This window comes from Lolium perenne, chromosome 3, assembly GCF_019359855.2.
Source record: "Lolium perenne isolate Kyuss_39 chromosome 3, Kyuss_2.0, whole genome shotgun sequence".
In the NCBI taxonomy this organism is placed as follows: Eukaryota; Viridiplantae; Streptophyta; class Magnoliopsida; order Poales; family Poaceae; genus Lolium; species Lolium perenne.
This window is the reverse complement of record NC_067246.2, coordinates 224,177,963-224,191,003: the sequence shown is the minus strand read 5'-3', so window position 1 is coordinate 224,191,003 and position 13,041 is coordinate 224,177,963. Positions and strand designations below refer to the sequence as shown.

The window sequence follows — 13,041 nt, the reverse complement described above, 5'->3', positions numbered from 1 at the left end:
ATGCAGCGCACCTGCGCCCCCGCCCGCCATGGATCTAGTCCATGCACCGCGCCCCCAGTCGCGCCTGCGCCGGCCGCTCGTGCGCCTGCGCGGCCTGCCATGCCGCCACCTGGCTCGCCCCCACCCTCGCCTGGCCCCGGGTCCCCCGCCTCGGCCCCGTCCTCGCCTTGCCCGGCCACGCCTGGCTCGGTCACGCCTTCGCCTGGGTCGGACTCGCTCGGCTCGGCCTCGTCTTCGCCTGGACTGGTGTCGCCCAGCTCGACCTCGCCCGAGCCGTCCAGTCCTTCGGCCAGCACGTCCTCATCGTCGCCGGTTCCTGCGCCTCCTGTTGTGCCTGATGCCACGCGTCCTCACATGCGTAGTCGCAGCAGTATCACCCGGCCCAAGGAGCGTACTAATGGTACCGTCGCATGGTTGGCTGCTTGCACTGCGCATACTGTCGCCGATCCGACTGCTGAACCACGCAGTTATCAAGCTGCAATGAGTATTCCACACTGGAGGGCTGCTATGGAACAAGAGTATCAGGCTCAATTGACAAATGAGACCTGGACACTTCTGCCTCCTCCGCCTCGTGTTAATATTATTGATTCGAAGTGGGTATTCAAGGTGAACAAACATGTTGATGGTTTCATTGAGCGCTACAAAGCGCGCCTGGTTGCAAAGGGATTCAAACAACGCCATGGCCTGGACTATGAGGATACATTCAGCCATGTGGTCAAGCCCACAACCATCCGGCTCCTTCTGTCCTTGGAAGTCTCTCGAGGTTGGTCTCTCCGACAGCTTGATGTGCAGAATGCTTTTCTTCATGGTCTCCTTGAAGAAGAGGTCTATATGCGGCAGCCCCAGGATTTGTTGATCACACTCAGACCCACCACTTATGTCGACTGACGAAGGCTCTCTATGATCTGAAGCAAGCGCCTCATGCCTAGCATGCTCGTTTGGCTTCTGCTCTTCGCACTCATGGCTTTGTTCCGTCGACGGCAGACACTTCTCTATTTCTGTTTCAGAGGCCGCGTGTGACTATGTACTTGCTTTTGTACGTAGATGACATCATCCTGGTCAGTTCTTCTTCGACAGTTGTTGATGCTCTTATTTCTGCTCTTGGTGCTGATTTTGCTGTCAAAGACTTGAGCCAGCTACACTTCTTCCTGGGTATTGAGGTCGCTCATCGGTCTACAATACTTGCTCTCACTCAGAAGAAGTATTCACTTGACCTCTTGTGACGAGCTGGTATCCTCAAGTGCAACCCATCCCCGATGCCTATCTCCTCCACTGATAGGCTCTCAGCTACTGACGGTATTCTTTTGTCCTCTGAGGATGCGACTGAGTATCGCAATATTGTTGGTGGCTTGCAGTACCTGACGATCACGCGTCTGGATCTGTCTTTTGCTGTTAATAGGGTGTGCCAGTATCTTCATGCCCCTACTGATATGCACTGGTCTGCGGTGAAATTGCATCTCGTTATGTGCGTCTCATTGTGTCTTTTGGACTTCACCTGTGTTCCAGCTCATCCAGAGTTCTTTCGGCCTTCTCTGATGCTGACTGGGTTGGTTGTCCAGATGACAGGCGATCTACGGGGGGGATATGCTGTGTTTCTGGGTCCGAACTTGATCGCCTGGAGAGCACGCAAGCAAGCTACTGTCTCCCGCAGGCAATACCGAAGTTGAGTATAAGGCTTTTGCTGATGCAACCGCTGAGATTATATGGATAGAGGCTCTTCTCTAGGAGTTGGGTGTTTTCCAACCTCGTCCACCGGTCCTATGGTGCGACAACATCGGAGCCACATTTCTATCGTCAAATCCGATGTTCCATGCACGGACCAAGCACATAGAGATTGACTATCATTTTGTGAGGGAACGTGTCGCGAAGAAGCTATTACAAATCAAGTTCATCTCTTCGAAGGATCAACTTGCAGATATCTTCACCAAGCCACTGCATTTGCCTATGTTTGAGGTCTATATGCGCAATCTCAATCTTCTTGACACATCAGGAGTGAGTTGAGATTGAGGGAGGATGTTAGGCTTTGTATAGCTTTTATAACTATACGTATTGTACATGTATTGGCCTTTGTCCCCCTATAAATATATGAGACAACCATCCCTAGAGGGTTGAGCAAGTTCTCCAAATTCATAGGTATTACATGCTCCTAAGACGTTTTTCGTGTTCGTTCGCGTGGTTTTCGGGTAGACTGTTGCGATGTACTGTTGTCATCTTTGGCGGTTGATGCTCGGGTATGCTGATCCTTTAGGGACTTACCACGACAACTTCCCGTTTTTCTACTACAACAAGCTCTACTACGAATTTTTTTGCCTGGCTCCGGTGTTAGCGCGGCGAGGACGGCGGCACGCCTTTGTGTCGTGTTAGAGCATGTCTAACAAACCCCCTAAATTTATGCCCCGTATAACACAAGTAGAGGGCCCTGTATTCGATTTCGATCGGTCGAAAACTCGTCCGAGCTAGCAGAACCCGTATCCCTAAACTATAAAAGAGCATGTTCCTAGAATATGCCAAATCAATTTTTTCTTTTTTCATCTTCTTCCTCCTCTCCTTCCTCCTCCTCCATCTCCTCCATCCACTGCCCCTGCCCCGCCCCCCGACCGCCGGCCTGCTTCGCCGCCGCTTGCCGCGCCCTCGCCCGTACGGCTGCCGGACCGCCCCTGCCCCTGCCCCGCGCCCGCGCGCTCGCCCCGCACCCGCCCGCTCGGCCGCCTCCCGCGCCGCTGCTCCGCCTAGCCAGCGAGCACGTGCGCCGCCTCGCCCCCGCACCCGCCCGGCCGCCTGCTTGCCCCACCCGCGCCCGCGCGCTCGCCTCGTCCTGCAGCCGCCCGGCCGGCCGCCCGCACGCGCGCCTCCCAGGCCAGGCGCGCACACTAGCGGCGCCCAGGCGCGGTCGCCGAAGGCAGGGGAGACCCACCACGCGCGCATATGGGAGCACCAGCGGGGCTCCATGGCGGAGCACGCCCGTGCAACTGCAGATCGACGACGGAGTGCAGTTGTGATTTCCTGAAAGTTCAGCGCGCCACGAGTGGGGGGTTGGCCCTGTATTCAGCCTCCTGCCCCGCACAAGTAGGGGGCAGAAGCCACCCCCTAGCCGAAACTGAAAAAATCGACGCGGGGCCTATTTTACGGGGTGTGCTAGACGGCCGGGTAGAGAGCTACCCCGTATATCGGCGGTTATTTTACCGGGTTGAGCCTTTTAGGGGGTTTGTTAGACATGCTCTTAGTGTATCTAGTCGTCGCTATGTGGTCCAAAATCCTACTTGTTATTTTCATTACTTTTTGATATGTTTGTAGTGATATTGATGGTTACTAATAGGTATGGAATTTTTGCAAAACAAAATAGATCGACTGACGTACTTATGAGAGTTGTAATATATGCTTAAATATTTAGGAGCCACCTAAATTCGTTCTACAATGTCCCTACGCATGTGGGTGTCCGTGGGAACACAAACGTTTATCAATTTCAGATCAACCTGCACTCACTTGGAGCGCGTAACAGTTTATGAACGAAAGAAGAAAAGAAAAACGCTAAAGATGCGCCTGGAAAACGATAGGTAATCGCTGGTAGCGTGTAATCTCCCTGCTCAACGGTCTCTATGGTTTCATCTTGCACGTATTCATCACAACATGGATGAGACTGGACCTACACTAGAACAGGCATGAAAATGACTTAAAGCAATCCATATCTATTATTCTAAAAAACAAAGGAACCCACATAGCGACGTCATGTAGAAAAATACTATGCATTCCAGCAGCGCAATTAACTACTCATGAGTCATGGAACAATTAGCCATGGTCTTTGTCTGAGAGAGCACTATATATATATCATAAAGCAAGAAAAGCATCGCAGCACAAGCACCATGGCCGCGATCACAACGATCAGGACGTTTAGATTTGCCGCATGCTTCGAGAAGCACGGATATATAACTGAAACAAATCAAGAGAATGCAAGTTTGCTCTTGTCTTCACCCCTAGACTCTCAGTGCTTCTTCTTTCTTTTTTTTAGAGGGAGACTCTCAGTTCTTCACTGTTGTTTCCTTGCGCGCTGTTGCTCATAATCCTTACTTTTTTTTATCTTTGGAAGGGGGCTCACATACACAGATCGATGATCTTATATTGCCCATAATGAACGACTTAACCTTAAGACCGCCACCCGGATGAGGGTTGACACACACAGATGATCTTCTATTGCCCATAATGTTTTGTAGCTTGTGTTAAGAAATCGGAATAACGAACAGTCAGATTTGGGTTTGGTTGTACTGATACGCGTAGGGGTACAAAGTTGCAACGGATTTCCCGAGAGCGGACTTTCAGAACCTGGCGGCATATGATCCTGCCGCAAGTCGCCATCTCATTGGTCTACCAATGTAAGTGGGGCACAGGCCTGCTAGTGTATTTTCTCGTATATGCGAGAAGAAAAGGCCAGATTCAATGCGGGTGGGCCACCGTCCGTGCAGCAGCAGCGTCCGTACGCACGCAGGACGCCGGCCCGCGATGTCCACGCTGAAGGAGCTGGCGCCGCATCCCATGCCTGCCGTTGGCGCGAATCCGGTAGCGTCCACGTCCAGGTCAGCCATGGCAAGATCGTCCACGTCCGCCGCCGTCTCGCCAGCGCCTCCTCCTCCTTCCCCGGCCGCCGCCCTCGATGCCGACCTCCACGTCGTTGCGCGGGACGCGGAGCGCCGGGGCCACTGTCCGTGCAGCAGCAGACGAGAGGCCTACGAGCCTGCGGCCACCGCGGCGCGGCACCCGTACGCGAGCGTGCCATCACCAGGTTGTTCCCGACCCGCGTGCACGCATGCCAGGGCCGCCGTGTCGTCGTCGCCGCGCCGTTCACGAGCACGCCCCGCCACAACGCCCCGCCACCGTGGCCAGCTCGACGGGGCAGCCGTATGGCGCGCGCGAGGTCAGCTGGCCACCGTGCGCAGCTCGCTCCGCCCCGACGCTATCGCCCCGCCCCGCCGCCCTGACCAGAATCCTCGTAGCCATCGACACCAGCGCGTGCACATCAGCGGAGGCGTCGGCTGCCTCGAGGTGGGTGCGTGCACCAACGCGTGTACGGCAGCTTCGCAGGCCGCCGCCGCGGGCGTGCTTCGGAACTGCTCTTCTTGTTCTGCGACGAGGGCGCGCTGTCCACGCCGCCGCAGCAGACAGCTCGCCGCCTCCCTCGGTTTCTCTACGCCCGCGCGCTTCCGCCGTCGCCACCTTCCAGCTCACAACGCCAGCGCGGGCACCGGACGACGAGGAGGCGAAGGCCTTCGACGAGGGCGCCGTCAACCACGCCGCCCGTCGCCACTCTGGTCGCGCGCATGCGTGCTGCTGCGCGCCCTCCGGCTCGCTGCCCATCTCCGACCGCGGCCCCGTGTAGTCCGGCTGCGGCCGTCCTGCCTCTCCTCGCGCGCGTCCACGTGCGCGCCGCGCCTCCGCCGGCAACTGCTCCTCTCCGCTACTTTGCCCTAGCTACACGGCAGCTTTGCCCCAAGGTCACGCCGTCGTCGGTGAAGAAACAGATATGGACATGTGGTCCCGCGATGGGGACTGCCCATTGCTTCTTTTTCCAGAGACGGGTACCACTACTGTATTCAGTTTGTATTATAGAGTATTATCAAAATAAAAACAACACCCACGTGGACCACTACTTTGTGCCGCACCATTTAAAACGCGCCGCGTGGGCAGAGCATATGCCGCCCGGTTCAACTGTGAGTTTTCCCGGATTTCCCCTTGAATGCATCGTGGTGGGTGGGCATAAAAACCGTGAAACCGAAAACTGAACCGAAGCCGAAACTGAACTAACCGAAATCTCGGTTTTTTCCATTAACCGCTATTTTTTCGGTTTCCATTTATACTAACCGAATTAAATTTGGTAGAATTCGGTTTTTAGCCCTACCAACCGAACAAGACCGAATAGACCGAATTGAGTAACCTACCATCAATTTTTGCATAAACCGATCATTCCATAGAAGCCCAATTGCGTTTGATGTTCCAAAAATTGTTCATTCAATGTATGACTTTGGTCTTTGATGTACTAACTTTTTCTGAATATAGCGTGAAGCCTGCATAATAGAACACGTCGCTCGAAGTCTTAGCTACCCCTTTTAATCGCTCACGAGTGATGCACCTGTACCACGAGTGCCGCAGCCTACCAAATAGCATCACTCCACGATTGGTGCTCATTTGTCGATTTCTTGCGCAGTTGATGCTTTTTGTGTTGATATGTCAATCCCTATTTGCTTTCTTCGGTGATGCCTACTATTTGTTCAAGTGAGTAGGTTCATTCGGTTTTAACCGAAAACCGAACCGAATTTGTCGGTTAACCGAATCTTCGGTTTCCTAAATTTTCATGCCAATTTCGGTTACTATTTTTGAAAACCGAATTTGTTCAAAAACCGAACCGAAATTTCGGTTAAAACCGAATGCCCAACCTGAATCGTGGCCCAGCAGACCAGACCAGGAGCGTTTCTCCTTTGTTGTTTACGAGCTGCTTAATTGTTCATTTGTTCACGTCCTTTTCCACATTTTCATTACTAGTTAATGCAGCAGCACATGAACAAAAGAAAACGTCTGACACATAAATACACGGGGTACTATGTCATCTCTGTATACAAGGGCATAGAGCACGAAAATCACAAATGGAGCCCGAGCTCCATGTTGGCCTTTTAAAAAAATGACATCGATTTGTAAATGTCAAAAAATTCAGAACATAAATTTAGGTGTCAAAATGTTGACTCTACTAGTGTGCAAAACATCAATTGAAAATTCATTATATTCTAGGCTACAAAAAAAAATGACGAACTAGACAGAATTTTGAAGTTTTCAAAATATACAGAATACAGGGTTCATCGCACCCAGATCCACACACTTTCATTTTTTTTCTCAGCCTAAAATACAATTTATTTATTTTCGCACACTATTTTGATACTCCTTCCGTCCCATAAAAGATGTATCAACTTTGACTAAATCTGCATGTACGTACGTACAAAATTTAGACAAAGTTGAAATATTTTTTGAGGAACGAATGGAGTGCTTTCAATTTTTTCAAAAAGAGCTCCCTAGAAGCTCGGGAGTCATGTGTGTGCTCTCCTTAGAGCATCTAAAGAGCATCCTTATATCGCTCGTATATGTTTGTTCGTTTGGAAAGGCTGATAAAAAAAGACACCCAATACCACATACATCGCCGGTCATCTAACAAAAGAAAACATCGGACACATAAATACACTACCACACATGGTACTACGCCATCTCTTTATATAAGGGATTAGAGTGAGCTCCATGGTGTCGTTTTTTTTGAAAATTCTGAAATTGATATTTGTAAGTTTCGAAAAAAATCAGAAAATAATAGGTGTAGATAATGTTGAGCTCTACTACCTCAAAAATTCAAAATTCGGTGTACTCTACGCTACAAAAAAACACCTCTGCACCTTAGCGGTATTTCAGTAGATTTTCTGCATTATGTTGTGATTAAAAATAACAATTACAAAACAAATGTTTAGAAACATGTCAAAAAATATTACCGTTCATCAGACTAATCATGCTTTGAGTGAATCAAAATGGTAGAATACATGGGACAAAACATTAGTGCTTGCAGAATAACTTATCACTACTAATGCAAAAAAAAACTAATTGGAACTAAATTTTGATGCTCACGGAGAAGATCATGGCTACGAGGAACACATAGTCAACCTACCTAAGTGATAATAAACTCTAGCACACATAACAAATCACGGCTTATAGCAGAATAAAACTTCAAACCAAATGGAAGAAATTTTAGTACCCAAAGAACAATTAACATTTACAGAGCGGAACAAAATTTGGACCATAATTTTACAAAAGGTGGAACAACTCACAAGTAAAATAGGAACAAAAAATTTAAATCCATGAAGGAAGGTAATTTTAGTCTGAGTGAAAAAAATTAAATATATGAATATTATATCACGACTAATAGGGGAACACAACTTAAGACTAAGTGGAACAAAACTTAGGGACACTTGGAATAAATCATAACTACAAGCTAAACAAAATGTGAACTAAATCGAACTAAATTTCAGCACTCATGGAACACATTCTGACCCCAAGTGAACAAAATTTAGACCTAATATTGGAGCATGTGGAACAAATTACGAAAACAAGATGAGCAAAGTTTAGACGTCCAGAACAAATCATGAGTACAAGAGTAACAAAATTTTAGTAATTGTGGCACAAATCATGAGTACAAGCATAACAAAATTTAGACCGTACGCAACAAATCACAAGTAAAAGAGGAATACAATTTAGACCATATGGAACAAATCAGTAATACTAGAAGAAAAAATTAGAGCTTACAGAACAAATCACGAGTACATGAAGAAGAAGAAATAGAGCATGTGAAACAAAGTTGAACACATGAAAATCAAATCATGACTACTAGAAAATTCTAATTCAGACTAAACAGAACAAAACTTCGCCGTCGAGAAATAAATCACAACTATATGTGAAACAATTTGTGGAGATTAATCTGGTAACAGTGCACAGCAAATCATTACTAAATTGTGGCCTAATTAAGTGAAAAATAAAAGGAGAAAAAAATAAAAGGAAACATAAAAAGTAGGAAAAGGAGCGGAAAATAAAGTAACACAACACATAAGAAAAAAAAGTTGCTTCAAAGAACTAAAAGAAAAAGAAACATACTGTAAAATAAGATGGGCTTACCTGGGCGGCAAGTGTAGCTGGGCCTTTTGGGTCGTCGACTGTCGTGCGCCAACCACTGGCAATTTCACGGTAGGAATCTCCTGGGCAATAGAGAGAAATTTCTCGGGATGAGTACAACATGGGTGGATTAGTGTAGGTAGGTGACTGTAGATTAGATTTTCCCTCTGCCCATATATCATAGGAAAAAAGAAAAGGTTGTTTAGATTGGACAAAAAATATGATGTACTCCCTAAATAAGGTTTTTTTTAACAAAAAGTCAAGCTAAGTAACTTTGTCCAATTTTTTTAAAAAAAACTATTAACAACCTTTAATATTTTATAGATATCATATGAAAATGCATTTTGTGATGTATCTAATGATATCAATTTTGTATTGTACATATTAGTAATTTATTTTAAAAACTTAGTCAAACTTTATATAGTTTGAATTTTTTGAAAAATATATGTAAGGCCACTATCAACATTACATTTTGCCAATATATAAGTCCACTAACACTAATGAAGTAAAAAAATTGATTATATTTCTATCTCGTAAGATGGTTTTCATTGCTGCAAAAGTTGCACGCAACAATAAAGAAATAGGCACCACATGCGGTATGTTTAATTAGCCCAAAATACGATAGTATTTCCACAAAAATAATAGTGTTATTTATTAGTTGGATGTGTTCTTTTGGTACTTGAAATGTGAGTTTGTGGCCTTAAATATAAAAATGGATGGAGTACTACCTCCATCCCGGTGTATAGGGTTTGCGTGTATCCCTAGATTATCAATATGATAAATAAAATACTACAAATTATACAATTATAAAGTATAACGCCTGAACTTTCTAATCATATATGTTTGTAATATGTATCTTATATTATGTTGGTTAGATATATATATATATATATATATATATATATATATATATATATATATATATATACGGAAAAGAACTATATATAGGCCGGGACAGAGGAAGTACTCCACCCTAGGGTGAGAGTACCTAACCGATCCAAACTGTGGATTGGTTGGTCGAAGCGAATCATTACGTTATAACCAACCATTTTCCGTGAAATTATCACACGATTAAATGAATATACTCCATTGAACAAATTAATTACACGGAAATCCGAACATGCGACTCACGCGACATTACACACACGCACACAACAAACACACATGCACAGTGCCTACCCATCTCGTCAGTTAACCACACAATACAAGTTTCCCGACCACATCAAAGTTGTACACATGCAACCCGACCGAGAACCAATGCTCGCCAAGATGATTCACCACGCTTAATTAGGTACTCCCTCGCCATGAATTCTTGATCAGCTAGCCCCTTCACCTCCCTCCGTGGATAGCGAGTATGTAGAAGAGCTGCGTCCCCGAGAGTATGATGGTGAAAGCCTCCATGGTTATCTGGAAGAGAATCAAGACGATCACAAGATACTTAGTACTAATAAATAACGTGTCGCAGCACATAACTTGATCCCCGATGAATGGAGATCAAATCAAGAGGTACGTTTGTCGATCTTACCAGTCTAGCATTCCTGCCGTGCAGGTCAATCTCCTTGACGGCCAGTCTGGAGAATAAGAGGTTACCCAAGAGGGCCAAAAGTAAGTCCAGGCCAGGCCATGAATTCAAGTGAAAAATAGCTAGTGTCTGCTAGCATAGCCTTGTAATAGTCGAACGTTGTGTGATATGTACATACCCCATGGCAAGCAGTGTGAGCGTCCAGGCAATGAACGCGGAGGAGGCCGCCGCCGGCAGGCTCTCGTGGCTCCACGCCCTGACATGGTGGAACCCAGCAAGCGCCGCCGCCATGCCAACCACGCTGGAGATCACCGCGAAGATGACGAAGAACCCGGTCGCCGCATTTCCCATCGGGAAGTAGATCGGGGAGAAGTGCGCCGGCAGCGCCAGCCCGGAATCTGTGGTAATAACAATGGCGCACGCCCAGGAAATCAGCACAGGACAGACCCCGCCGGCCGGTTGTTGATCACGAGTGCAGGGTTAGTTACGCACCTATGAAGAAGCCGTTGTTGATGGCGTGGTTGATGGCCCAGCCCCCGACCGCGGCGACGATGAGGTACATGCAGAAGTTGAGCACCAGGAGCATGCCGGCCACCGGCTTCAGCCCAGCGTTCGCCATGCGTGTGCGCGGAAGCTGATCTTGAGCACCGCTTCGATCGATCGGAGGTTGTGCTGCGCTCTGCTTCTTCTACCAGTCAGTACTTCAAGCTGCACACCGGTAGCATCAGCGGCTGCGCCTTATATATAGAACTGGATTGCACGACGCACGAGCAATGGACAAATGCAGATTATTACATGCTGGCTGAATTTGTTCCTTGCTTCTGCTGGCTGCCTGGACAGCTGATTGCTTGCGCAGGCCGGCCGGGTTACGTCAAGTTTGTGACAAACTTGATGCTTAAGGCAGCCGTTCCCGCAGCCGGCCGGGGGCTAGCTTTCGGCCGTCGCCTCCGGATCGACTTGTCAGAGATTCGATCCCTTCGTCTCCAGGATAAAATGACGGCTAGCTGGCTGGACTGGACAGAGGATACCTTTCCTTCTCCCTGCCGAGCGTGCATCCTTCCAGTTCAGTTTGTTTAGTTCCCGCGCTTTATTCCTTTACTCCACAACACAAGAACGCAGCTTTGGCCTTCGAATCCACAATTTTGTTAGGTTAAAAAGGATGCATATAGCTTTTGATCAAAATAAAAAAGTAAAGTCTAATTGACTGCTCCCTCCGTCCTATGAACTTTTCTTAACTTTGTCAAGATTTGGATGTATGTGTTGTGTTGGATCATGAGATGGACGGTTGCGACGACGGGGTAAAGGACTTTGTCTTGTTATTACATGACTACCATGTGTGGTCTTAGGACTTGAGCATATTATTAGTCTATGTTACTACTTCCTCTTTCCAAAAAAGGATGCATATAGTTTTTGGTCAAAAATAAAAAAAAATGAAAGTTTAACAAACTACTCCTTCCGTCCTATGAAATTTGTCTTAACTTTGTCTAAAATTAGATGTATGTAGATGCTAAATAGTGTTTAGATGTATCAAAATTCCAATATAGTTAAGACAAGTTTCATAGGACAGAGGAAGTAAACATCTACAATACCAAATATACACAATATGAAAATATATTTCACAATGGTTGTGACAATATCGGTTTGAGATCACAAATGTTAAAACTTTTTTCTATATAGTTGGTCCAACTTGAAAGAGTTTGACTTTGACAAAAAAAAACTATATACGTCCCATTTTGGGAAGGATAGAGTAACATTATAGTAGGGTATCGGCAATATAGTATAAAGATAAATATTTATTACTTTGTACAGTTATTATTGCTTGGGATGTGATGAAAACATAGCTTTTTCGATAAAGGAAATATATTAATATGAAGAAGATACCAATTACACCCAGTCTCTGCAACAACGGACCACCCTAATGGCACTACGGATGCACACAGCCAAAAAACGAAAAGAAAACTAAGAAATAAAAGTCCCGCTACAGTATCTCGGGCCTAACAACAGCAGTACATCCACCGCCAAGACAACACCTGAATTACAGCCTCTCCAAAAAATGATGCCTCCAAGAAGGGAACAATGCTCAAACACCATCGTCGCCCGATCAAAGATCTTAGGTTTTCACCCTGAAGACAGTCCCCGCTCTCAAAATAATGCCTCCAACAAGGCCATTGCCAGGCACAACCAGTTAAGGTCAGACCTTGGGTTTTCACCCTGAAAGGTAGGACTCTGCGCTTCACCTGTGTTGTCGCCTCCACTTTCATACCGCTGCTGTGAAGCCCGGAACACCAAGCCAGTCTCTCAACAGCGTGGAGACTTGAACCTCCCTTAGCTAGTCCTCCCCTCCGTCCTTCATAAAATTCTCTTCTTCCGACTTTCATCATGGATCCATAGTCACTTGATGTCAACAGAGAAAAATAGCTTCGCGCCGCTCCCTCCAGAACCAATCGGTCGGAATAAAAGCATGGGTGCGCACGACCGAATACCTCCGATCCAGCAAACTCCAGGCAAAGCACTGTTACATTCGCCGGCGGAGCCTTCCGGAACTCAACCCTCCGGCCAGATCACGAGTCCAGGCCTCCGGTAGGTCCTCCTCTTCACGCAAGAGAGGCCCTAGGACCGCCGCCTTTATACAGGTCGGACCCCACGTCGGCAACCATCCCGGGCTGGCCAATCCAGCCCTCCACCGGCGACACCATCGCCGGCTTCCATGCTCCTCCATCTCGCCGCCGCATCGCGGTGATAGATCAAAAGATCCACCACCACCAACCGCAGGCCGACCCTCTCCGGCGCAGAAGAGAGCCACCTCCTCTGTCGAACCCAAGGATGCTGCCCCGGGC

The 13,041-nt window shown here is 47.2% G+C and overlaps 1 protein-coding gene across 1 annotated transcript; it reads right to left on the bottom strand.

Moving 5' to 3' along the window:
• Nucleotides 1–9,753: 9,753 nt before the first annotated feature.
• Nucleotides 9,754–10,940, bottom strand: LOC127343499 (membrane protein PM19L). The gene is made up of 4 exons (XM_051369628.2): nucleotides 10,697–10,940; nucleotides 10,383–10,602; nucleotides 10,208–10,253; nucleotides 9,754–10,089 (listed from the first exon to the last, which is right to left on the bottom strand). Exons 1-4 carry the CDS (start codon nucleotides 10,821–10,823, stop codon nucleotides 10,012–10,014), a joined length of 471 nt encoding a protein of 156 aa, XP_051225588.1. The 5' UTR covers nucleotides 10,824–10,940; the 3' UTR covers nucleotides 9,754–10,011.
• Between the last annotated feature and the right edge of the window lie 2,101 nt (nucleotides 10,941–13,041).

Bases quoted from the DNA above. Each gene is read 5' to 3' on its own strand.
- LOC127343499 (XM_051369628.2), bottom strand. From the start codon at position 10,823: ATGGCGAACGCTGGGCTGAAGCCGGTGGCCGGCATGCTCCTGGTGCTC. The intron at 10,603-10,696 runs GTGCGTAACTAA...TTATTACCACAG, and splicing joins CAACAACGGCTTCTTCATAG to ATTCCGGGCTGGCGCTGCCG. The intron at 10,254-10,382 runs GTATGTACATAT...CTTATTCTCCAG, and splicing joins CTCACACTGCTTGCCATGGG to ACTGGCCGTCAAGGAGATTG.